The sequence below is a fragment of the Dipodomys merriami genome, unplaced genomic scaffold (genome assembly GCF_024711535.1).
Source record: "Dipodomys merriami isolate MVZ:Mamm:240054 unplaced genomic scaffold, mDipMer1.0.p SCAF_31, whole genome shotgun sequence".
NCBI classification, from domain to species: Eukaryota; Metazoa; Chordata; class Mammalia; order Rodentia; family Heteromyidae; genus Dipodomys; species Dipodomys merriami.
In genome coordinates this window covers 16,135,744-16,162,771 of record NW_027204604.1, presented here as the reverse complement: position 1 = coordinate 16,162,771, position 27,028 = coordinate 16,135,744, and the positions used below count along the sequence as shown (strand labels likewise).

At 45.3% G+C, this 27,028-nt stretch overlaps 1 protein-coding gene across 3 annotated transcripts in view; it reads right to left on the bottom strand.

Moving 5' to 3' along the window:
- Dennd1b (DENN domain containing 1B) overlaps positions 1–25,458 on the bottom strand; it is a 171,563-nt gene extending 146,105 nt beyond the window's left edge. For 2 of the 3 annotated variants that reach the window (XM_070041888.1, XM_070041889.1), the window contains exons 1-2: positions 25,349–25,458; positions 21,701–21,765 (exon numbers count right to left, since the gene is read on the bottom strand). In XM_070041888.1, the coding sequence (XP_069897989.1) occupies positions 21,701–21,765; positions 25,349–25,365 (82 nt within the window). In that variant the 5' untranslated portion in view covers positions 25,366–25,458. The remainder of the gene's footprint in view (positions 1–21,700; positions 21,766–25,348) is intronic. The other variant, XM_070041890.1, reaches the window with a different exon arrangement.
- Between the last annotated feature and the right edge of the window lie 1,570 nt (positions 25,459–27,028).

The window sequence follows — 27,028 nt, the reverse complement described above, 5'->3', positions numbered from 1 at the left end:
ATCAATTTAGACACCCATCAACAGATATATGGGTAAAGAAATGTGAAATGTTAGTCAACCATAAAAAGAATGGTATAGTTTTGTTTGCACCAAAAATAGATGGAACTGGATAGATCTTAAGTGAAGTAAGGAAGAAACAGAGACAAAGATAACATCTTCTCTCTCATGTGTAGAAACAAAACAAACAAACAAGGAAAAAGATGTTGATCTGTCTGTAGAATAGTGATCACCAGAACGCAGGGAGGAAGGAGGGAAGCAGTGGGAACAGAGGGTGGGTGAGGTGAACCAAAATGCAGAACCAGTAGAAAGTTCTGTGTTCTATAGCTCAGTTAGGTAACTACAGCTTATGAACAATACAAGAGAAGAATTCAAATACTAACATAAGATGGAAATGTTAATTATCTTGCTTGGATTGATACCTATTGTATTGATGCATCAATTACCCTAAAAATTAGTCAAGTACTGATAGTTTATTTCTATAATGCTAGCTACTCAGGAAGCTGAGATCTGAATACTCTGCTTCATAGCCAGCCCAGGCAGGAACGTCCATGAGACTCTTACCCTGACTCAATCACCAAAAAAAAAAAAAGAAAAAAGCCAGAAGCAGAGCTGTGGCTCAAGTGGCAGAGCACTATCCTTGAGCAAAAAAAGGGCAACTAAGAGCACAAGGCCTAAGGCCTTGAGTTCAAGCCCCAGTACCGGCACCAGAAAATAAAATGTAAAAGAAATTTACTGTTTAAGAATAAATCCTTCTGGGAATATGGGAAGAATAAAGAGGAAAAGGAAGTATGGGAAGAACATAAAGGAAGTTTTCAGAAGTGAATGTAATAGCATATGGTTTACGGTAAGAAAAAAATGGACATCAGTGCTAATATGTGGCACTTGCTTAAATTCCCTGCATGGTTACAACTGTAACTGGGCAGTGTAGCCATGTAATTAGTACAGAGAAGAGGTCCGTTCTCACCAGTCTTTGATCAGCTGAGGAAGCGTTCGCACTGGAGATGAGGCAGGAAGAACAAAAGAGCCAATAATGTGTGGGCCAATAACGTGTCGTCTGGGCAAGAGGCCAAGAGCGTGGGGCCGTGTGGGCTCCTGGGCTCTCCCCTTCAGTGCCACACTCATGGCCACTCCCAGCAGCCTGTGACCCTCTTGAGTCCTGTTCTTCTTCTTCCTCAGCACTCAGTAAATGAGCTCCACACTCAATCTTCAGTGCCCTCTAACAGCTAAGTCCTGGCAGGTGGTTAAAAGCAAGGAAAGGTTTGAATCAAGTATTTCCCTGCTCACCTGAGATGAAGTTTCTTCCTGAAGTATGTCTCTTACCTGCTCTGTGGCTTGAACCTGAACACAGTGATGACATAGCCCGGACTATGTGCTTAAGACTAACAGCCTAGAGAAACACAGAACAAGAAGAAGCACGGGTCCCTGAATAACTTCACAGACTAGTGCCCTCCGCCAGACCATCTGCTTTCTGGCTGCCATATTATCTAAGCTCCGGCAGTTGGACGCTTTCCATACACAGCAGATTGGCTTTTATTCTTTAGAATATAGCACAGAATAACTGAATAGACAATTTTGAGAGAGAAATAACTGATTTAGAAAAAATAGCTTTAGGGATTATCCCAAAATACTTGGGGGGGGGGGGAAGAAACACCAGGAAAAAAGAGATAAAAAAAAGCTTAATCTGGAAACTAGCATTATTTTTTTGATCCTAAAACTCTCACCATGAGCACTGTACTATGGGTAGAACCAAACAGACTGCCAATTAATCCTTGTTGAATGAAACAATCAATCCATCAACAAACAAATGAGTAACTAAGAGAAAAGAGACACTGGAAAGAAAATGGTGTTTTTTATTCAAAATTACTTTGTCCAATCAAAGCTGACATCTTCTACCTTCTTATTTGTAGCTGCTTAAACTTGAGAATTCATGATACAGAATCTTGAATGATTGCTGCATGTTTAGATCCTGATTTGTTTCTCAATGTTTGGACATCTCTCCCAATGTTGGAGGTAGAACGGTGCGATCTTCATGTCCAGCCAAATACGTTTCAAGTGTTTTCCAACTACTCAAGAATTTTGCTCAGGATTTTAGCCAGGCACCAGTGAGTCACAGACAGCTGTGATCTCAGCTACTCAGGAGGCTGAGAACTGGTTCAACAGGCAGGAAAACAACAAGAAGTTACCCACCCACCCACCCACCCCAAAAAAGGGGGGGGGATTTTTATACAATACCTGGGTTTTGGTAGAAAAATTAAAAAACTGGGCTTTTTAAAACTCTATTATCATCTCCGTCGTTACCATCATACTTAAAAGAAAAAAGTCACCAGAGCCTACTTTTCATGGGCTTTCACTCACGTTTCCCCAGTTGGAAAGAATGATCTACAAAACTGAAGTGCTGAAGTACCTCTGACCATGCTTGTTGCTGGGGGCTGAGCCCAGGGCCTTCTAGGAGCTAGGCAAGCACTCACCTCTGAGCACACTCCCAGGTCCTTATCTTCCCTTTAGTGTGAGTTAAAGGACATTCGCTTTGAGGAAAACTTCTATTGGATTTAAATGGTATAATTTTGTGCTGGAAGGCACACAATCAAGTATCTAATCCAAAGTAGTTGAGAGTCAAAGGCATTCATGGGTTGCCTGATTCTTCTATTTTGAATTGAAACGTTGAGTTCTGCATGGGTCCTAGAAATCGCCCCTCACTGGTGCCCACACTGCATTCCCTCGGGGTTGGAATGCTGCGCTGGACTGCTCAGGTGGCATTCCCTCCTGCTCTGAGTTACCTCCACTTTGGCTGTCTCGCTCATTCTGAAAACAGCTCATTAAGTGACTGCTGGAGACACACCCAAACCTGCGTTCTGCGAATGTCTCCTTCAAACTAATTCATAGGTGAAATTTCTCAACACAGGAAATAATGGAGTCACTTTACACACACATACATCATTGCTGCTCAAGTTTCTTAGAGAGAGCTCACAGTATATATGTCATGAATGCACATTTTCTCATAAACTTTATCTCAAGATTACTTGTAATTCCTAAATAAATGCTATGTAAGTAGTTGATATAACTGTACTGTTGGAGGAATGATAAGAGGAAAGTCTACATGGTCAGAATAGGTGTGTTCTTGATGCTTTGTATTCTGTTATTTTTTGTTGTTTTGTAGTGTTTAAATCACTGATTGGGTCAGGAAAGCCACTGATGTTGAGATGTGATTAGCATTCATGCAAGACTTCAAATCTACCGTGGCCTAACTGAAAATCTCCCAAGACCTAAACACGCGCGGGCGCCCAGGTCTACTGTCAGTCCAAATCATCCTTCTCTTTTGTCTCCTATCAGCCACCATCAGTCCATGCCCATCCCCCACCCTGTCCCGACTGTTCAAGTTGAACACACAGAGCCTATTAATGACACTGCTCCTTTTCTGAAACCAGATATAGAAGGAACAACGTTATCAATAGACTGGCAATGTCTAGGACAGTCATTTATCCAATTTGTCCAAAAGGTGGAACCTACAAACCACGCAGCCTGACGGCGTGCCAATGGCTACATACTTCTAGATACACATCACAATTCCGTGGGAATCTTTAAAATAATCCAGGCAATCAGACAAATAAAATAACCGTAGGCAAGCAATTCATCCTCTAAAATACATGTGGACTGTAATTGTTTGGATCTGAAATGCCTCCCAGAAGCCATGTGGAGTGAGGCCTTTGGAAGGTGACTGGAACCACGAGAGTTCTGACATCCCCGATGGATGGATCTAGTAATGGATGCAGAATCTGAGGCATCCTTGGAAGGCAGTGGAACCTTTAGGAGGCAGGGCCTGGATGAAAGAAGGGGGTCACCAGTGTGTACCCTGGAAGAGTAAGTATTAGCCCCAGACCCTCCCTACCCCACCTCTCCCTCTCCCTTCCGAGTGTTGTTCAACTACTTGGCAGACTGCTAGTCAAGCTGGTCAAGCTCAAGCCCCCGAGCTGCAGGGCGGCTGCTGAAGGCAGCATGTCCCATGTTCCACATGCACCCAGGGCAGCAGAGTCCAGCGTGGCAGGGTAAAGGCACACTCAGGACAGAGCTGCAGAAGATGAGGTTAAAAATGCCAAAAGGAGGACTCAAGCCAAAGTAGGTCGGGCCACGCAGGCCCCTGGAAGACCTTCATTTTCGTGTGGATGATTGTAAGCGGGAGATGGGGGGGAATGGAGTGAACAGGAGTAGGACCATGATTCTAGAAAGGTTGAGATTGATAGCTAAGACTATCAATAAAGATCTGTTATTACAGCCAGTGTGCTAGGTAATACAGAGTGAGGATTACCAAAGAAAGGAAGGATCTTTGCTTTGGTGAGGCGATGACCTAATTAAAACCAAAACAAGAACATACAGTAAACAACAGTTTTTAAACTGTGACGGGCCTCACACAGCCGTCCAAAGGAAGTGGAACCTAGGAGGCAGAAATGCTTCGTGCAGCCGTGTCACTAACAACTTGTTCCAGTAGAACTACAGCTAGCTGCACGTAGATATTCAGTCCACTTATGATGGTTAGCGCACTTATGCAATGGCACAGAGGACAAACAGAAGACAAAGCTGAGTTTACAAAGCGCTCTTGCATGGTCCCATGCACTCACTTCTGTGGTTTCAAGGACCTTCCCTATAGTTTTTCGAGGGAAGGAGTGAAAAACAAACCTGGCATCTGAGTTCATGAGTAAATCCAGAAGACAGAACAATAACGAGCCTCTGTGTTTTGATAAGGAAAGCATTCAAAGCTTTTCATATAAAGATTGTATTTTTCCCTCCTAACAAAGAGTCTCTGTTTTCCCGGGTTTCCCAAGCCTACAAAAATAGAGGTCCAGGGAAGTTAATCATTGTCCTGAGTGTTGATAGAGCTAGCTTCTTCCACATCAAGATCAAACATCACTGGCTGATAAAAGAATAAAATAAAGGAGCATCTCCTGCCAACACGTGCCCTCCCTTCCCTACCCCCCTCCCCTACCCCCCTACCCCCCCCCCCCCCCGCATAACAGGGCTTCAGACACACCCCAAGACAGCAGGAAAGAACACACTCCAAGCATGTGCAGCCAAACCTCCAACCTTATCCAAACAAACAACGCACAGAGACACACAAAGCCACATGGTCATGCCAGGCTATTTGCCCTAACATTTACACATAAATAATCGCCAAAGCTGTCCAGTGCTGGTGGCTCACGCTTGTAATCCTAACTACTCAGGAGGCTGAAATCTGAGCATCAAGGTTGGGAGCCAGCCTGGGAAGGAAAATCCATGAGATGCTTATGTCCAAGGAACCACCAAAATGTCAGAAGTAGAGCTATGGTCCAAGTGGTAAGGTACCAAAAAGCAGAGGGACAATCCCAGGCACTGAGCTCAAACTCCAGGAACGGCATACAGTTTCAGATAATATATGTAAAACTGTTTTGTCTGTAGAACATTATACAAATTTAAACTACATGGGGACTATTTAATATAACAGAATTATTACTATCCCACAAAATAGGATAGTCTTTCACAAATTTCCCCAATAATTTTTTTTCTTTTCAAAGCATTCAGTAATGTAATTCCTAAGTGAATTGTTCTGGGCGCTAGTGGCTCACATCTATAATCCTAGCTACTCAGGAGGACGGATTATGATTTAAAGCCAGCCCAGGCAGAGAAATCTGTGAGACTTTTATCTTCAATGAACCAGCAAGAAGCCAGAAACAGAGCTGTAGCTGAAGTGATAGAGAAGTAGCCATGAGCTTAAAAAAAAAGCCAACCAAGAGCCTGATGTCTTGAGTTTAAGATCCAATACCACAGTACGGAAAACTAAACATATAAATGAATACAGATGTTAACGCTACCTGGCGCTGAGGTGCAGATTGATGGCAAAACAGAGGATCACCTCCCTAGCACACTCAAGGCCCCAGGTTCAGACAAAGAAACAAAACCAAAACAAAATAACAGGTTCTCAACTATAAGCCTATATTTTTATAGAACAAAATAACTACAAACCAGTCCAACATTTTTATCATCATTATTATCATAAGTGATAACCAAGGACAGAATGCTTATGTTTGAGTAAACTAGTGTACTTCGTTCTCAGATTTCTACTGTGTTTGGTAGAAAATCACATTCATTGGAGACCTACTTATCTAAGACGCTAAAGAACTTAAAAGGTGGAAAAGACAACATCTCAGGTATTCACAGTCCTGCAGTGTGGATGGCACAACACTGTAGGTTCACAGTGTGATCAGTCAAAGGGACTCAAGATTTCACTCTTGGCCATCGACATTTGTAGCAGGTCTGCTACAACAACATAATAAAACAGAAGTGTCCAAAGTATTTGATGATTCATATGAATATATGCATATATGTTTATATATGAATAAACATGTATATATGTATATGTTTATATAGTTATATAGATTGGTAGATATACATATATATGTATATGTGTGTATAGATAAGATATATAAAGCCAGTATATTTAAATTGGATAACAGAGCAAAGTTTTGGTCCCTGAGAGGGAAAAAAAAAAATCACAGGAATGCCCACTACTGTCCCCAGGGGTGTTCTGTCTACAGACATTTCAGAACCACCACAACACACAAGCAAAGCACAGCGGCCTTGCTGATGAGCAAGCAAAGAATTTGGGGAGTGCGGCACTGTTTGTGAAATGGGGACGCAAATACAAGGACCTCCACGAATCTGCACAGAAGTCAAACCCTGGGCTGCACGAGGGCAGGACGACATTCCACAAAGCCTGGCAATGAGCAGGTGGAGATTCTGGTGGCCACAGCACACAGATGAGCCCTGAATACTCAAGGAAAGAAAAGAAGCCCACCCCAGCAATGTCACACTGCTGGGAGAAAACCCCAGGGGTCTCTCATCCTCTTCACTGGGTTTTGTTCTAGACTGCCTACTCCAAGATGTTTTACTAAGGCAAATGATCATTAAAGCCATCTTAAAATATTAACCTAATAACCTGACTAAAGCAAGCAACCCTGGAAGAGACAGTCTGTGACCAAACCAGAGTGAAGGACACATGAGCTAATACCCTTGGAAGACAGAAATAGAATTGCCCCTGGTATTAAAGGGCAGGTGTGCTTACTGCACACTAGAGGTTTCCCTAAACTCAGGGCTCCTGGCCCACAGTGTAAACAACTGTACCTCCGAGCATCTATTTGGTCTTGTTCACACTGCATTCCTGTGACTTAGGGACAAAGATAGATGCACATGTTTTTACCCATGCCCCTTGCCGGGACAGGAATCATGAAGTCCTCTGTTTGGATTTGCTTCTAATAGCATCGTGAAACTGATATGGTAAACCAGTGAGCACTTCAATAGAGTAAGACTCCATGCCTTGTACTGTTCCTACGGAACTGTCTAGCCTTGAAGGTAAGATATTCAAGACACACCCAACAAAACCTGAATCAAACTAAGGGCTAGAGGCATGATTCTGCAGCAGTAGAGCACTGGCCTAGCAAGTACTAGGCCAAGTTCAAACCCCAGTACCACCAAAAGAAGAAAAAGAAGAGGAGGAGGAGGAGGAGGAAGAAGAAGAAGAAGAAGAAGAAGAAGAAGAAGAAGAAGAAGAAGAAGAAGAAGAAGAAGAAGAAGCAGAAGCAGAAGAAGAAGAAGAAGAAGAAGAAGAAGAAGAAGAAGAAGAAGAAGAAGAAGAAGAAGAAGAAGAAGAAGAAGAAGAAGAAGAAGAAGAAGAGGTGGAGGAGGAGGAGGAGGAAGAGGAAGAAGAGGAAGAGGAGGAAGAGGAAGAGGAGGAAGAGGAAGAAGAGGAAGAAGAAGAAGAAGAAGAAGAAGAAGAAGAAGAAGAAGAAGAAGAAGAAGAAGAAGGAAAAGCAGCAGCAGCAGAAGCAGAAGCAGAAGAAGGAAAAGCAGCAGCAGCAGAAGCAGAAGCAGAAGAAGCGAAAAGAATCAAATTACCCAGCAAAACAAAAAGTGAAATTCAATATTTACTAAAGGAAGATGTTTTCAACTGTCAGAAATATATAATAATCAAACAGTAACAGACATATAAAAAATAGTAAAATGAAATCTGGGGGGCAAAAGTCATAGAGTGGATGGGAGCCAATTTTAAAATTAAATATATGTCAGCTGGGCACCAGTGGCTTGTACCTTTAATCCTTGTTCCTAAGAGACTGAGACCTAGGGATCACAGCTCGAAGCCAGCGGAGAAAGAAAAGTCTATGAGACTCTTATCTCCAATTACCCACCAAAAAGCTGTAAGTAGAGCTCTGGCAGAATGCTAGTCTTGAGCCAAAAAGCTAAAAAACAGCCCCAGGCCTTGAGTTCAAGACCCCGAACCAACACCAAAAAAAAAAAAAGTGTTTGTGTGTGTGTATGTTCGAACTGGTAGACATGAATTTTAAAAGCTATACGAAGGTAGATCAGTGACCCCAAAGTGTCTATGGACAAGAATCTATGAGAATTGTTAAGTGAGCCAAGCATGAGTTCATACCTACAGTCCCAACTACTCCAGAGAAAGACACAGGAAGATCCTTAGGCCGAGGACAGCCTGGGAAAAGCTAGCAAAACTCTGTCTTATGGTCATTTGTGACAGCAACAAGAGAAAACTAATATAACTTATTAAAAATATTTCAGGGGTTGGGAAGGTAGCTCAGTGGTAGAGTGCTTGCCTTGCATGCATGAGGTCCTGGGTTCGATTCCTCAGCACCACATAAGCAGAAAAAAGTTGGAAGTGGCGCTGTGGCTCAAGTGGTAGAGCGCTAGCCTTGAGCTAAAGAGCTGAGGGACAGTGCCCAGGCTCAGAGGTCAGGTCCCAGGACTGACAAAAAAAAAATGTAAAAATTAAAAAATAGGGGCTGGGAAGGTGGCTCAGTGGTAGAGTGCTTGCCTTGCATGTATGAGGCCCTGGGTTCGATTCCTCAGCACCACATAAGCAGAAAAAGCTTAAGTGGTGCTGTGGCTCAAGTGGTAGAGTGCTAGCCTTGAGCAGAAGAGCTGAGGGACAGTGCCCAGGCCCAGAGTTCAGGCCCCATGACCAGACCCCAAAAAAATTTTTTTTAATTTAAAAATAAAAATATTTCAATAATTTTAAATTTAAAAAATGAAGAGGAAAACACTCCATGTTTTAGGCTAAAAGGAAGACTGGCTCAAACTGCAAATCTACATGAAGAATGCCAGAGAGATACATAAATACAGGGCTTTTTTCATGCCATCACTTTTTAAAAATTAACTTATTTAGGCAAAAAGTCATTTATTGAGAAGCATAACCTATGTACAAAAGAAAACAAAAATGAATGACAGCTATTAATAGTGCCAAGGAAGGAAAGAAGCACATACAAGTTTACTCTTGGGAAGTTTGTACACTTGTAGTGGTATGATTTTAATTTGTGGCAGATATGATCATTCATGATTTGTAATACTAACATACTATAGGTTACTAAAAGCAAAACTAAAAGAAAAGCAAAAGTGCTTTTAAATATCCATTAATCTAGCAAGGTATCAAAGGTTGAAGTCTGAAATCTTAGGTCCACAGAAGTCAGAAATCTGGAGTATCACGGTTCAAAGCCAGCCTGAGCAGAAAAATTCTCAAAACACTATCTCCAATTAACCAGAACAACAATGACAAAAAAAAGAGCCAGAGTGGGTGGACAACTGGCACAAGTAGTAGAGCACCCGCTGTACGAGAAAAAGTCAAGAAAGAGCTTAAGTGTTCTGGCCCAATATCAACACACACACACACACACACACACACACACACACACGTATACACACACGTATACGCACAGGCTCATGTACCCAAATCCATTAATATACAAAAAGGTAAGAAAAAAGAAAAATAAAAACTACTACAACAACTGAAAAATAAATAATATAATGAAATGGTGGGTTTAAATCTAGCATCAATAACTACATTTTTTTATATATGAGACATTTTAAAGGCAGTGATTATGAGACTAGGTTTAACAGCAAAACTCAAATATGTTTATAGAAATAGAACTAAATAGTTCATGTATACATACTTTAAAAACAAGAATGGAAAAGGAACTTCATGCAAACACTAATCATGAGAAAGGTAGAGTCATTCTAATCAGATAAGTGAACAAAGACAACCACTATTTCTAGAAAAAGAAAGAAGCACCTTACATTTAAAGAGCTAGTTCAGGGCTGGGAAGGTGGTTCAGTGGTAGAGTGCTTGCCTTGCATGCCCGAGGCCCTGGGTTCCATTCCTCAGCACCATATAAGCAGAAAAAAAAAGCAGGAAGTGGCGCTGTGGCTCAAGTGGTAGAGTGCTAGCCTTGAGCAGAAGAGCTGAGGGACAGCGCCCAGGCCCAGAGTTCAGGCCCCACAACCGGACCCCCCAAAAAAAAAAAAAAAGAGCTAGTTCATAAAGATCACAAATATGAATGTGTAAGAGTACTTCCAAGCTTATGAAGCAAAAACTGACCATCTAAAAACAAGAAATCAACAAAGTTATAATCATATATAAGAGATTTTATCAGTAGCTAAAAGAGTAGCTGGGTAGCTGAAATAGACCCCAAGTTATCAATAAACACATGGAAAGATTTGAAGAACACTATCAATTGACTTTATCTAACTAGCAATTACACAATACATCCCAACAAAGAAAATAAACTCTACTTAGGTGCATAATGACTTTTTCTTGAGCCAGTCCATATCATGAGACATTTCATTTTAAAAAATCAACTATGTGAGGCTGGGTTCTAAGGATCTTGATTAGAAGTCAGCCTAGGCAGAAAAGTCATGAGTTTCTTATCTCCAATTAACCAGAAAAAAAAAAGCCAGATTGGCTCTGTGGCTCAAGTGGTAAAGCAAAGTGATCTCTGCCATGTAGCTTGCCAGCCAACTGACAGAAGAAAGTAGGCACTCAGAGATGACACAAAGGCCTGCTGGAAAGGGGGGAAATGGAGCCAACGGAAGAAAACAGACAAAAAGCAAAATAAGGAGAGACAGAATGCAAATGGAGCAATACTGAGAAGTCTGAACGGAATCAATCAGCAGTCCTCCTCCTCGGGGCAGTCATGCCTATCTAATCATACTGCAGGAATTAATAATGGCTCTCCCAATCAAAAGAATCTGCTGTGCTCTCAATGCAGAAGAGAGCTCGTATTATTAAAAAGTTAAAAACAGAAGATGATGCAAGCCATTTTACCAAATGACCTCAATGCACTTGAGAAAAGAGAAAAAGAAATATGAAGAGATTTCCCCGCTGTTTACATTTTTTAAATTGTGTAAGCAATCTGAAAAGAAAAAGAAAAAAATTGCAAGTACTGTTTAAAAATAGTATGTTCAAGATAAATACTGAGGAATATCTTTCTAGATGATAAATTGGCTTAGCTATTACAACTTTTGTGTAGTTTTTAGTTTTAGTTACCTCTTTTGTGTAGTTTTTAGTTTTAGTTACCTCTTTTGTGTAGTTTTTAGTTTTTCTACATTTTTTCTATTAAAAATGTGACATTGATATGTTATTAGATCTGTATTATCAGATGAAGATTCAGAAAGATCTGCATATCAAATTGATTTGAACCCAGATTTTTCCTAATTACATAATAATCTAATGCTACTATTGATAAATGCAATTAATAAAGTACGGCTAATGAAATAATAGTATAATGTCAGGGGAGAAAGGTCTTTACAATATAAGCATAGGCCATAATGAAAAGAAATTCTGTAAGAGACAAGCAGAGGAAGATTTTTCTACTCATCACTGCCAGCTTAAATATCATCACTTTCCAGATTTTACAATACTAACAACAAATGAGAGGAAAGAAAGCATACATGTTTTTAGGTATGTTAAAGCATCTCATATCAAAATTAAAGACAGAAAGTCTTCTTCCTGTAGATGACCTGGCTTGAAAGGGGGGGGTGGGGTGGGGATTGGTAGGGGAACCAGGAAAGACTTGAAAGTTACAATGAGGTGTCCTCCTCTGTCCCTTCCTCTTCCCTCCCACCCTTCTCTTCTTCCTTCCTCCTTCCTTCCTCCTTCTTCACTCCTTCCTTCCTCCCTTCTTCCTCTTCCTGCCTTCCTTTTTTCCTTCCTTCCTCCTTCCTTCTCCCCCACTCCCCTCCCTCTATCCCTTCTCTCTTTCCAGTCTGTGCTTGGGAACAGCGGGAGAGCTGCACCACTGACTTGGGCGTTGCTGTTGAGGTGATTACTACTCCTGTTTTCACTCAGCGAACCACAACATCGTTTTAAAAGCCAAATAAAAGTTTGTGTGTATAGTTAATGGTGCAAATCACAAAATACCTCCATGCAATCATATACTTGACTCACAAAAATTCTTAAAATAGGCTGCTCAACAATGTAACAAATGCGAAAAGAGAAATTAATACAACTCAGCAACCGTGTGACTAACGCCATTTGTCTCATACATACACGGTGAGGTCAAGTCTACAACTGTGCTTGAGCTCTTCATCCAGAGCCTTTCCACTCGGTCACCATACCTACCACCTCTTATCTACCCACTGCATCCAACCCGCTTGCTTGCGTTTAGCACAGCAAAGACTCAATGGCTTGCACTCAAAGGGCAAGTGTGAGTTTCCTTAGCGGCTGCAGCTCTACATCATACTCTAACTGTCCTCAGAGGGCAGACTAATATCAGAACCAGAAGGAGCACAACTTCTTCCAGACAAAAGGCAGTATTTCAAGTAAAGGTGAGATTTTAAAAGAAGTGAAAACATCCCAAAGCAATATGACCAGATCGACTGTCAGATGAATGGGATAATAAATATGAAATACACCGAAAGGTAGCACATGGGGTACAATGAAGAGCCCACCACTTCTGCCGGTGGGGTCTCCAGGGAGCACCAGCAGGCCTCCTGGGGCGAGGCTGCACAGGTGCAGGCCCCACAGATGGAGCACACGCCCTCTGGCCAGTAGAGGTGAGCTTCTGGGTTAAAGATGGATGTGTGGAGGAAGCCACCTTCACACAGCGCCCGCCCCCCCCCCGTGCTGCTGGGTTCCCAAACCTAGCTTGTACATGAACCTTCAGCTTCAAGTATTGGCAAGCCCCTTAACAGCAATACAGAAGTAATAACTGTATTTTGACCAAATCAGATTTAACTGGATCTTGAAACGATCAATTCCAAACGCATTATGTTTCAAAGGAAATTTAAGGTGCTCACTTTTAACCTGTCATGTGTTAAATACAGTATAAATTATACATCTTCAAGGATTCAGTCACGGTAAAAATGTAAACTCTAAGACATCCTAAATATAATCTTACTTTGATAATTAAAAGGACAAGTTATTAGTGTTCACTGATTTCCAGTGTCATTAATACCTTGATCATGACATTGTAGGTTTTTTTTCTTTTCATTTTTCTTTTGTTTCATTTTTGTGCCAGTCCTGAGGTTTGAACTCAGGATCCAGGAATTGTCTCTTAGTTTTTTTACTCAAGGATGACACTCAACCACTTGAGTCATCCCTCCACTTCTGGCTTTTTGATAATGGTAAGAATGGACTTTCCTGCCCACTCTGGCTTTAAACCACATTCCTCAAGTTTCAGCTTCCTGAGTAGCTAGGATTACAGCAGTGAGCCACTGGTGTCTGGCTTGCCCATGACTTTGGATAGATACACTGTAGCAAGAGAGTTATAGTAATGCATATAAGAACTAAGGTTCCCTGTCCACCTACAAGCATTATGGCTGCTGATACCTAAAGGAAACGGATCAAAAAATGAAACAAAACAAATCACCAAAAAAAATGTATACTCTACCAGATTAAAGTACAGGCGAATGGGTTTAATGAGCAGATCCTAAGGAATTTTGGACTTCTGTACCTGGCTCAAAGGCCACGTATAGGAAAATGATATATGTTAATCATTACACTCTGGATTCAATCATGTCACCATCTATGAGTTAGAAGGAGACATTCACAAAGCCAGTCTTCCCATTGGTACTGGATGCTAATATTGCTCCAGGGTAAGCATTCCACGACACTGGCAATACCAGAGTCATCATTAAAAACTTGGAAGCTATCATTTCTGTACAGAACAACTCTCAGCTTGCTGCTTCCTCTTTAGCATGTCTAGACCTGTACTGATGAACAGGAAAGACACACATGCTGATGAAATTATGCCGTCCCTGCTCCCCCATCAACACGCTACCAACCTCATCCCCAACATCACACATTTTAAAGAAAAACTAAGGCTCCAAATTTAGTTCTCATCAAAGTAAGATTAGATGCTATTGAGGATATCTTACCATTTATGTTGAGGGAGTGATTTGCTCTTAAAGATATATAATTTATATTTTTTCAACAAAAAATGAAAAATGTCTTTCCTAAAGCCAAATAAATTAACCTCATTAACTGCTTATAATTATTACATGGAAAATGCTATTCTACTTTATGTGGCAGTAAAAATGACCTAGAGCTTGGGGAAAAAATTCCTAAATAATCGTAATACTTCCTCTTCTAAATATCTCCAAATACCAAAACCTCAGGGAAAAAAAATTTAAACTCCTTTCTGTAACAATTCCATGCAAATTGTTAAGGTCAACAATACTTTTGCTTTATAGCTTTACAGCATTCTGGTGAGTTAAACTACATCTCAATTTACTGGCTTTCTCGTTAACTTGAAACAACCTTATCAAAATAATAAGATCACATGCATTGTACAACTAGTCAGGTAAGAAAGTTTTAGGAGCACTTGATATTAATCAGTCATAAATTTGGATACCAAGCACACCATAATTCTGGTGCATTTTTTGGTACCAAAGCAAGATAGAATTACTTTGAAATGACTCATTTCAGGAAGCTTACACATCTATAGAAGACCATCAGATGGGCTGAACTGACAGTTGTGTGTTTTTCAGATTCAAATGACAAATAAAAAGGAACTGGGAGAGGAAAGCCTCTTATCTGATCTTTACCAAAGCTGTCTACCAAGTTAACAGTTTGTGGTTTACCAACAGTTTTATTTTTTAAAAGTTGTTTGAAATAAAGCAGCCATTTTTGGTGACGGTGAAAAGCCTTTCAAAGCCTTCTACATTAAGGGTACTTCAGACATTTAAGAATTCTTCAACAGGTACTGGCAAAATAGCAAAATCTTCCAATTCTATTCTTATATGTTCACAAATATAACTTAGCAAATAATCAATGAACACTGCGCGGGGAGAGAGGAAGAAGGGAGGGGAAGAAGGGGAGGAAGGACAGAGGGGAGGAGGGAAGGGAAGAGGGAAAAGGGAGGGGGAGAGGAAAAAGAAAGAAGGTTTGTACTCTTAATTAGAGTTTTAATTTCCAGTTTGCCAAACCACATCTCTTTCTTTCTTTTGCTCCTTGTTGCTCCGGTGGGGAATCCAGCCATAGAGCAACACCTAGTACCACATTGTATCTTGTTAATTAATGTACCTTTACCAAGTTTTCTTTAAGATTAAAACGCTCCCTGGGGGGCTTCCTCTGGGTGGTTCGAGACTCCTTAGGCAGTACTTTAATCAGACACAGTAAGTACCACCCACTTCGGGAGGGAGTTATTTGGAGATTGAAAGGTATTCTGAAATTTTGGGTGGGGGAGAGCCAGCCTTCACCCCTACCATGCAGTCTCAGCAGACAAGGGGGGGGGGGGGTCCCTGCTGGAACTGGAGGAGGAAGCAAAGCAAATTTGTCCTAAGTGGACACAGTAGGTGCTATATAAAGAAACTCCAAAGCAGGGTGTAGGAGGCTCACATCTGCAACCCCAGCTCCTCAGGAGGCTGAGATCTGAAAGTGGAGCTGTGGCTTCAGAAGTAGCGCCCAGCTTTAACCACAGCAGCTCAGGGGTTCCAGGGTGTATTTTAGGACACCAGTGTTTTATGCAATTCAGCAAGTACCCTTCACAAGGTTAGTGACTGACCACTCACAGAAATGGGACCAGGATCCCATTTAGCCATTCTATGGATAAAACTGATCTATGGCCACAAATAAATCAAGTTACTCTTAATTCATATAAATTAAAACTCTAATTTCGCCCCAAAATAAATCTACTAATAAGGAAATTACTCAGTGTAATAATATAGGACAATTGGCCTCTTAGAAGCTTGTCTAAGCTACCTGTAAAATTCTTCCCAACTTGAGCAAAAAGCATTTCAAATAAAGAAAAATCTTGTCAGGTGATAGTTTGGGCTTGTAAATCCAAATTATTCAAGAGACCGAGATCTGAGGATGCAGGTTTGATGCTAGCACTGATAGACAAGTCCTGGAGACTCTTACCTGCAATCAACAAGCAAAATACTGAAGTGGAGGTGTGGTTCAAGGGCTAAAGTGCCAGCTGTGAGCTAATAGCTCAGTGAGAGCAGAAAGTTGGAAGTTCAAACCCCAGTAGCAGCGTGGGCGCGTGCACACATGCACACACACGCGCACACACACACACACACACACACACACAACTACATGCATACATACATACACATGTAAAATAACTATTATTTTTTAAAATCACTTCTATGCTTCTGAAATCACTTCTGAATTTAATCAACACTGTTTGCACAGATCCCAGAATAAGGCTAGATCTAATTTGTTTTTTACTCCGCAAATATCCATTAAACATGCCAGATATTGTGGTAGGTGTTTTCTTAAGGATAAGAAATAATGTGGTCCAAGAGAAACTTACTTCAAAAGCAGGCAAAAGACACTTAGTCAGTCTCTCTATATGACTAAGTCAGACATCTTTGTAAGACTATGCTAAACACTTGCTAAAATACAAGCAAATGTTCAATTCTGCTCAATTGTATCACCACAGAGAAAAAAGTAAGAAAGTTGAGAAGTGTGTTTTTGTGCAGGGCATAGGGAAAGTTCACTTAGAATTCTTTGGTTTAAGGTTCTAATTCATCCCCCTCTCCCCCACCCCTCCCCCTGATTTTTTGGTTTGAACTCTAGGCCTGGGTGCTGTCCCTGAACTTTTGGTGCTCAAGGCTAGAACTCTACCATTTGAGTCACAGCTGTATGTACTTCAGCTTTTTGTGATTAACTAGAGAGAAGAGTCTCAGGGACTTTCTTGCCTGGGCAAGCTTCAAACCAAGATCCTCAGATCTCAGCCTCCTGAGTAGCTAGGATTACCAGCGTGACAAGAGTGAAAGGTTCTTACACAGTCCATGTGTGTTAGAGATTTAAAAACTGAATAATTTGCTAACAACTTGGGTGTGCTGTCCAATGTAAGAGATTTATAGCAAATGGGGTGTTTGTTCCTAAAATTATTCTAGATAAATAGGAGAGAATAAAGTAAACAAGATTGGCTAATAAGGGGCTGGGAAGGTAGCTCAGTGGTAGAGTACTTGCCTTGCATGCCTGAGGCCCTGGGTTTGATTCCTCAGCACCACATAAGCAAAAAGCCAGAAGTGGTGCTGTGGCTCAAGTGGTAGAGTACTAGCCTTGAGCTGAAGAGCTGAGGGACAGCGCCCAGGCCTAGAGTTCAGGCCCCACGACTGGACCCCCCCACACACAAAAAAAAAGATTGGCTAATAAACAGAACTGTTAGAACAAAGATCCATTAAATATGCAGATATAAATCTTAAAAGAATAAGGATCTAAACTCAGAAGGACAAGAGTCAGTTTTGTATATTTTTATGTTCATTAATTTTAGGACGCATACTGCACTGGTGTTTTCAGAACTTCCCTGCAGCACACATAGCTGATCCACCAACTTCCTCATATTCTGACACGGGCCACACTGCACGTGGGTGGGGGTCACCACACAATTCGGAGGCAAAAGAGCAGCTATTGGATTCTGGAGCCTGACTCTGGACAAGGATCTTCTTGGCTTCAGTTTCTGTGTGCACCGAATGAACGAAACCATTTCCTATCTCCTAAAGTTTCTATGAGGTTTTAACAACTAGTACTTTAAACGTCCTCAGAACTACAGCCTGGCCCAGAGGAAGTCAACGACACAGCAACGGAAAAAGCCAAAGTACTGAAGAGAAACGCTGGAGGAAAGCATCTCAACGTGTTACTCACTCCCGGGAAGTCCCGAATCTCTGCAGGGCAAGCAGGGGTGGTATGGTAGCAACAGTTTCTGTGAGTAGAATAGAAAAGGGGCCACAAGGGCTGGCTGCCCCTCCCCTCCCCCACACACCTGTCTTCTGGAAAGCAAGGAAGCTAGCAAAGAGAAGAGTGACAAATGTAGTTAGTTTAGAGACCTGCCAGGAAGAACATGAGATCTGCATGTTGGCTGCTGCATGAGTTACCAGGAGATTGTCCTGTCAGGGAAAGCTCCATTACTACCTCGGTCTGCTGGACTCCACCAGCACCAATTATATTAATGGGATGGGGAACACTACCAACCCCTCCACAGCCAGGTTTAAACTCGTGTTCTAAAAGGGTTGTGTTCAGAAATATGAATGCAAAGTCCCAAACAGTGCTTGGACAGATGCGAGATCAGCTTACTGAGATCAGCTAGCTAAGTCAAGCCATGTTTGACAGCTATCTCGGTCCCAGATAAGTAACACAGTTAATACCTTGTCCCTAAAGATACTTAAGAGTTATTTGAGATAAATGGCAGAATTGAAAACTCTATTACAAAATGCCCAAAAAGAAAGCATGCCAAGTACTCTAACATGAAAATTAAAGACCATTCGATCTCAGCCTAGACCAAGTGCACCCTGAACATGGTTACTATTTTCTCAAGCAGACATCCAAACAGTAATAATAAAGCAGTTTTCTGAGCAAACCTTTTAGGGAGCGTTTTCATTGATTTCCCAGCATCTACTCCTTACCAGCTGTTTAGGAAGTTAATTATCACTGTCTCCCCACAGCCCTTCCACCTCTCACCACGCCATGACTGCATATAAGCAGCAGCCGGCTTACTACAAGTCAGCTCACTGGGAGCCAAGAAGAGGTTTGCTAGGGGACCTTATGGGGGGGAAAAGTGCTTGACTCTAAAGAAAGCCATGAAAAGCTAGTCAGAAACAAGAAAGCAGAGTTCCAGCATCTATGACATCATCCATGTCACAAGGAATCCAGGTCTTCAGGGGGGTAGTTTCTGTGGGTGGCAGAGTACAGACATTACAAAACCTACATAACCGGTGACTTATCTCTGGTTCCTGTTATATGAACTACCGGGTTTCCTTAGTTTTGAAACGTACGTGTGTGTGTGTGTGTGTGTGTGTGTGTGTGTGTGTGTGTGTGTGTGTGTGTGTGTGTGTGTGTGTGTGTGTGTGTGTGTGTGTGTGTGTGTGTGTTATATGAACTACCGGGTTTCCTTAGTTTTGAAACGTACGTGTGTGTGTGTGTGTGTATGTGTAGTTTTGAAACGTACGTGTGTGTGTGTGTGTGTGTGTGTGTGTGTGTGTACACGCCAAGACTGGATCCTGAACGCGTGCCTCCCACTTTTGCTTGGCTTTTTCCACACAAGGCTGATGTTCTACCACTCAAGCCACACCTCCACTTCCAGCTTTTTGCCAACTGAACATAAAATCTCTTAGGTTATCTGAGCTAACTTCAAACCAAGATCCTCAGAGCTCAGCCTCCTGAGCAGCTAGGATTACAGACGTGAGCCACCAGTGCCCAGCTTAAACCAGTTTTATACTGCAGCCTAAAGCATCTGAACTCACACACTTTATCTCTTACGCTACAAAAATTTTACACATGAACAAGTAAATGTTGATGAGTAAAACAATCCTGCTTTTGACATGTCTTACTAGGACAAACAGATTGCAGATAGCTAAGTTGGAATATTCCAGGAAATGTTGTAATAATGTTATTATGTTTCTCTTTTAATATTTAGCAATAAAGAGCAAGCTGACAAAAATTATTTTAAAAAAACCATGCCCATGTAATTGTAACCCCTCTGTACAGTATTTTCACAATTAAAAAAAAAGAGATACAAATATCTATTTCCTTTGATAAATTAAAGAAGTTATTATAGAAAAAAAAAGCCAAACTCCCAACTTAACAAAAATTTTACTTTTATAGCCCTCTTAGTTACAGACCATTAATTACATTTTAGGGTGTAAAAATTTTAACTTTTAGGCCCTATCATATTTGTCATGTTCACACAATTTAAATCACAATTAAAAGAGGCTAATTTTTTTTAACCTGGTTGAATTCAGCCTTGTAAATTTTTTTTAAAAAAACACTTTAACACTTCAGAATTTGCTGACAACAGCATGGATTAAATGTCACCCACAGAGGAATCACTAATATTTATTTACCCATTAATTATATTACTAGACTGGATAAAGTGTTAAAATACAAATGAAGATGTTTCTAGAAAGCAGTGATGTAGCTGGGCTCTGGGGCTCACACCTGTAATCCTAGCTACCCAGAAGGCTGAGATCTTAGGATTGAGGTCTGAAGCCAGCCAATGCAGGAAAGTTAGGGAAACTCTTATCTCCAATTAACCTCCCCAAAAAAGCCAGAAGTGGAGCTGTGGCTCAAGTGGCAGAGCACCAGCTCTGAGTAAAAGAGCCCAAGAACAGTGCCCATGCTCTGAGTTCAAGCCTCAGGACTGGCACCCAACAATCAAACAAAGTAGTGCTTTAAACACAACAGCAAAGGAAGACCAGAAGGTCATTAACTCAGAGGCACCTCCAGAAATAACTCATTCATGCAACTAAAAAGGGCCAGAGAAGGCGGTGGGAAAGATCCACCCAAGTCCTTACGCGAAGGTCCAGATCTCGAACACGTGTACACAGAGATCAGTTGGTATAAAGGGAAAACTGATTCTTTCATCACGATCACTTTCGGACTTACAAACTGTGCTTTTAAAATTACAGAGCTTCCATATTTTCCAAAAGAATCTGGCTTGTTTCATAAACGCATCCTGTGAGCATTCCACTTGTGTATGTACTCTGTAGGCTAGGCCGGGGCTGCAAAGAGGAAGCTGTGGAGGGGTCTTGGGAAGAAGGCAAATGGACACATGTTACCACACACAGACCAAAGACCATGACCTCTTTAAGGAGAGGTAAACCCCACCCAGCTGTAGCTACAACAGGCCAGAAGCCCAGCAGGCCCAGCTGGTGGAGTGGGAAATGTGGGTGGACTTCCTCCCTAAAAGTTAGCCCAGTGCAGCTGTGTGGACAACCGGGCGGGTCTCCTCTATTTTAAGGTGTGCAGCTCCAAATTATTTCCGAGTTGGTCACTGCTGGCTAGTGTCAGGGGCTGAGTCTACAGATGTAGGCTGTGAGGTGGCCAAGCAGTCGGTACCACACCGCACTCTGCTGCCTCAGTCAGTCCTGCAGAGTCACAGGCTGGAGGTACCCGAGGACGCACCACGCAAGGGCGCGTTACAAATAAGGAGATGGCCCTTACCCTCCTCTGCTCCCCGTTCCCCACAGAGCACACACACTAGAACAAGAGAGGACGAGATTCCAGGACTACAGTGTTCTGGTCTGCTCAGGAGCGGTACCGAAGTTCCAAGCACTGCCACCCTATTGTTAACCACCAGGAAAGTGCTGCTGAAATAAATCTGAGAGGGAAGGGCCACTCAGTTCCCATCTGCATTCCAGAAGGTTCCAGACATCTCAGCAGGGAGAATGTGCACCCCAGTTACACAATTGGAGTTGGATTTTCAAATGCAAATGCCAGACTGTAAAAAGACACACCCTTTCTCTTGTAACTAAAGATAATTTTATCATCAAAGCAAGAAATCATAACAGCACAGATAATACAACCCCAGGGCAAAGACCTGTCCTGATTGTCAGTTTACAGCTATTTTTTTCCTAATGCTATCACAGCTGGCAGTCCAAAATATTAACTCCTGTTTGACAGACTCGATTATTTTAAGAATAAAAAGAACACACATACCTTCATTTTCAGAGGCAGGGCATTTCACTTTCAGTACCAAGTCAAAAGTCCTTTCTGGATTTTCCCTAAAATTAAAAGAACGTGGTTATATCTACTTCCTATGACAAAGAAACAGTTCTGCAATGCTTAGATACAAAGCTATCTACACAGGGGCAGGGTTGTTTTGAAGTCCAGACTAATAAAGTATTCTAGGTAAGAGTCTAACTACTTTAATCTGAGGTCTCTTTAACAAAAATCCTAAAAATACCCTTGGGCAGGGATGGTGATTTACAGTTGTAATTCCAGCTACTGAAATCATGGAGATAAGAGTTGCAGTTTGAGGCTAGTCTAAGGTAAAAACTTGGCAAGAGCCTTGGTATGCTGGTGACTTGTAATCCTAGCTACTCAGTAGGCTGAGATCTGAAGACTGCAGTTCGAAGCCAGCTGGGCAGGAAAGTCTGTGAGACTCTAACCTCTAATAAACTACTAAAAAGCTACAAGTGGAGGTGTGGCTCAAATGGTAGAGTGCTAGCCTTGATCAAAAGAAGGTCAGGGACAGCACCCAGATCCTGGGTTCTCAGCACAAAATAGAGTAAGATAATAATAATAATAATAAAGTTAGCAAGAACCTATTTCTATTAACAAGCCATGCATTGTGGTATAGGCCTGCTGTACAGCTACACCGGAGGCATGGATAGGAGGTTTGTGATTAGAGGCTGGCCCCAAGCAAAGAATCCTACATGAAAAAAAAAGAAAAAAAATACACCTAGGGCAAAATTGGCCAACATGGGTACATCTGTCTAGCAAGCATTTAGAGGCTTTAAGGTCAATCCCCAGTACTTCTAAAATATGAATAACAATAATTACCTAAACTTTTTTTAACACACTGTCATGATGTTATTTGGGGTCAATTAGAATAAAATGATTTTGTTTAAATCTTGCTCGAGTCAAATGAATTTCACGTAACTTTGTGATGATGCAAGTGTTTTTATCAGTTTGCCAACTTAGAAGTGACACTTAGGAGTTGTGGGGCAGAGCACTGAACCTCTCCACCTCTTCTCACCTCAGCGTCAAAGCGAGATGATAAACCAAGTACTCCACGGGCAAGCACTCTGTCAGGTAAAGCTCTGCTTACAGAGCCAAAACTGGAAGTGTCTTTTTAACACACACACACACACACACACACAATTCCTGGCTCCCCCACGAAGCCCCAGCCCCCATACTGCTGGTACAGAGGAAGGCACCTTGCACATGCCTCTCGGCAGAGGTGCTCATGCACACACCTGCTGGTTGAACTCAGGGCCTGGGCTGTGGTCCTTGAGCATTTGTGCTCAAGGCTAGCCCGCTACCACTTGAGCCACAGCTCCACTTCCAGCTGTTTCAGTGGTAAATTGGAGGTTAAGGGTCTTATGGACCTTCCTGACCAGGCTGGCTTCAAACTGTGATCCTCAGATCTCAGCTTCCTGAGTAGCTAGGATGACAGGCACACAGCTAACACAAGCATGCACAAAGAAGCAAGCTGTTACACGCTACAAGTCTAACAACGGCAAGAAAATACTATAAATAAATAAATAATGGCTTTTACCACATTATCTCAGGGAACTAGACAGCTGCCCCTACATTGAATTTTCCCACCAGGAAAATTATTCAGAAGTCACTCGCTTTTTCTCTAACTTCTCACACAAGTAACCTACTCACTGATTAAATTTTCAAAAGTGAAATGCAATCTATGCAGACCCTTTTATTTTTCAAAACACTGTCCTGTTATATTCGCTTTGTATCAGAAGCTACAAGTTTAAGCCACAGTTTGCAGGTATAGTTACCCACCTGGCCGCTGAGGCCTTAGGTTTGATCCCCAGAACAGGAAAAAAAATTAAATAAAATTAAATTCAGAAGGCAAAGTCCTGACACCACCACGCCAGTGGTGAAACACTGGAATCCTAGCTATCCCGCTAAGCAGATGTCAATGACTTTAAATGACTTTTTTTTAAATTGGAGATGAGAATCTCTCAAACTTTCCTGTCCCAGTTGGATCTGGCTTCCACCCATGATGCTCAGATCTCAGCCTCCTAGGTAGCTGGAATTACAGGCCGGAGCCACCAGTACCGGGCACAACGATCACTGTTTAATAGGTGCTTTCTGGAAGGAGCTAATGCCAGCCCCGAGGTGTCAATCAACGTGTCACACCGCACACAGGCAGAGCTGCAGGAGGTGACAGGCCACACAAGGTCACTTGCAAAGGGACATTTTCTCAGTCTCCCACGGTCGACCTTTTCCAGTGGGAATGACCCGGACTCCGGTGATTTCCTCTCACACGGAATCAAGGCCAGAACGTGACCTTGCGCGGTGCGGGTGATCCGGGCTGGTGCGTGCAGAGGCTGAAGGCCGGTGACCGGTGACCCCACCGCGATTCGAAAGGCCTTGGTGGCCACACTTAGTGCGTGAAGTGTGCGGGGCGCGGTTGGACGGGGGAGGGGGGGGCTTCTTCCCGGGGAAAGTTGCCGCCGGGAAATAACCAAACGCTGCCTCTACAGTGCCTGAAAGCCAAGCCCCCCATGTAATGCTCTGCACCCCAGCTTTAGAAAGACACCCACAAGAGGTCCTGACTGACCAGGTGCAAGCCGGCCCGGGGGTGGCAGACAGACAGACAGACAGGCACACAACAGGCAAGCAGGCCGACAGACAAACACACATACACACACACACACACACAGGCAAGCCGACAGACAGACACACAACAGGCAAGCAGGCCGACAGACAGACACACATACACACACACAGCAGGCAGGCCGACAGACAGACACACATACACACACACACACACAGGCAAGCCGACAGACAGACACACAACAGGCAAGCAGGCCGACAGACAGACACACACACACACACAGGCAGGCCGACAGACAGACACACAACAGGTTAGCAGGCCGACAGACAGACACACATACACACACACACACAGGCAAGCCGACAGACAGACACACAACAGGCAAGCAGGCCGACAGACAGACAGACAGACACACACACACACACACACACACACAGGCAGGCCGACAGACAAACACAACAGGCAGACACAGGCCGACAGGCACACAACCGGCAAGCAGGCAGGCAGACAGACACACAACAGGCGGGCAGGCAGAAAAGCTGGTGGACAGTGACCGGCTGCCAGGCCGAATGACTGACGGCCGGGCCGAGGGCCCCGCCGGGAGGAGGCCGGGGGGGGGGGGGGGGGAAGGCCGAGGAGAGGCCGGGGGCGGTCGGGGGGAGGCCGGGGGGAGGCCGGGGGGGGGAGGCCGAGGAGAGGCCGGGGGCGGTCGGGGGGAGGCCGGGGGCGGTCGGGGGGAGGCCGGGGGGAGGCCGGGGGGGGGGAGGCCGAGGAGAGGCCGGGGGCGGTCGGGGGGAGGCCGGGGGCGGTCGGGGGGAGGCCGGGGGGAGGCCGGGGGGGGGAGGCCGAGGAGAGGCCGGGGGCGGTCGGGGGGAGGCCGGGGCGGCCGGGGGGGGGGGGGAGGCGCGGCGCAGGCGCGGCTCTGTCCCCGGCGCCCCCGCGCGGGCCGGGGTGCCCAGGCCGGGGAGCCCAGGCCGGGTGCCCAGGCCGGGGTCCGGCGCGGCCCAGCGCCCCGCGACGCCGCCCCCCGGCGCAGCCCCGCCGCCCGGCCCCGCACTCACTTGGTCCGGCAGTCCATGGTCACATGTCGCGGCGTCGGTCCGTCCGCCCGCCCCCGCCGCCCGCGGGCTAGGAGGCCGCAGTCGGCGGCGTCCGCGGCCCGGGTCGCCCCCGCCGCGCCCCGCCCCGCCTCTGTGACAGCAGCGGCCCGGGGCCGTCCCCGCCCCGGCCCGGCCCGCCCCGGCCGCGGCCCCCGCCAGCCCGCCGCCCGCGGGCCTCCGGTTCCGCCGCCGCCCGCAGCGGCTCCGCCACCTTCCGCCAACCAGGAAGTCACCGGGAGGGGGGAGGGGGGAGGGGAGGGGCGGAGAGGGGAGAACGAGGGGGAGGGGAGGAGGGGAGAGCGAGGGGGAGGGGAGAGCGAGGGGGAGGGGAGGGGAGGAGGGCCCCGCCCCCACCACCTGGGGCTCGGGAACTGGGTCAGGTCCAGCCCTGTCCCCTCCCTCACCCCTGCACCGTCCCCTCCCTCACCCCTGCACTGTCCCCTCCCTCAGCCCTGCACCGTCCCCTCCCCCAGCCCTGCACCGTCCCCTCCCTCACCCCTGCACCGTCCCCTCCCCCCAGCCCTGCACCGTCCCCTCCCTCACCCCTGCACCGTCCCCTCCCTCACCCCTGCACCGTCCCCTCCCCCAGCCCTGCACCGTCCCCTCCCTCACCCCTGCACCGTCCCCTCCCCCCAGCCCTGCACCGTCCCCTCCCTCAGCCCTGCACCGTCCCCTCCCCCCAGCCCTGCACCGTCCCCTCCCCCCAGCCCTGCACCGTCCCCTCCCTCACCCCTGCACCGTCCCCTCCCTCACCCCTGCACCGTCCCCTCCCTCACCCCTGCACCGTCCCCTCCCTCACCCCTGCACCGTCCCCTCCCCCAGCCCTGCACCGTCCCCTCCCTCACCCCTGCACCGTCCCCTCCCCCCAGCCCTGCACCGTCCCCTCCCCCCAGCCCTGCACCGTCCCCTCCCTCAGCCCTGCACCGTCCTCTCCCTCAGCCCTGCACCGTCCCCTCCCTCAGCCCTGCACCGTCCCCTCCCCCAGCCCTGCACCGTCCCCTCCCCCAGCCCTGCACCGTCCCCTCCCTCACCCCTGCACCGTCCCCTCCCTCACCCCTGCAGCCCCCTCCTCTTCCTCACTCCTGCACCGTCCCCTCCCTCACTCCTGCAGCCCCCTCCTCTTCCTCACTCCTGCACCGTCCCCTCCCTCACCCCTGCACCGTCCCCTCCCCCCAGCCCTGCACCGTCCCCTCCCTCACCCCTGCACCGTCCCCTCCCTCACCCCTGCAGCCCCCTCCTCTTCCTCACTCCTGCACCGTCCCCTCCCTCAGCCCTGCACCGTCCCCTCCCTCACCCCTGCACCGTCCCCTCCCTCACCCCTGCAGCCTCCTCCCTCAGCCCTGCACCGTCCCCTCCCTCAGCCCTGCACCGTCCCCTCCCTCACCCATGCACCGTCCCCTCCCTCAGCCCTGCACCGTCCTCTCCCTCACCCCTGCAGCCCCCTCCTCTTCCTCACTCCTGCAGCCTGGTCTGCCTCTGAGATAGGCACAGCCCCCCTCCTGGTTCCAGAATGTTCACTGTGCACCTGCTGAACAGCTGTTCCCCTCCACCCCCACCCCATGTGCACATGCAGGGAGGGACATTCCTGAGACCTGAACTAACTGGACGACGGGCTGCTGGGGATGCAGCCGGGGGTGCTGG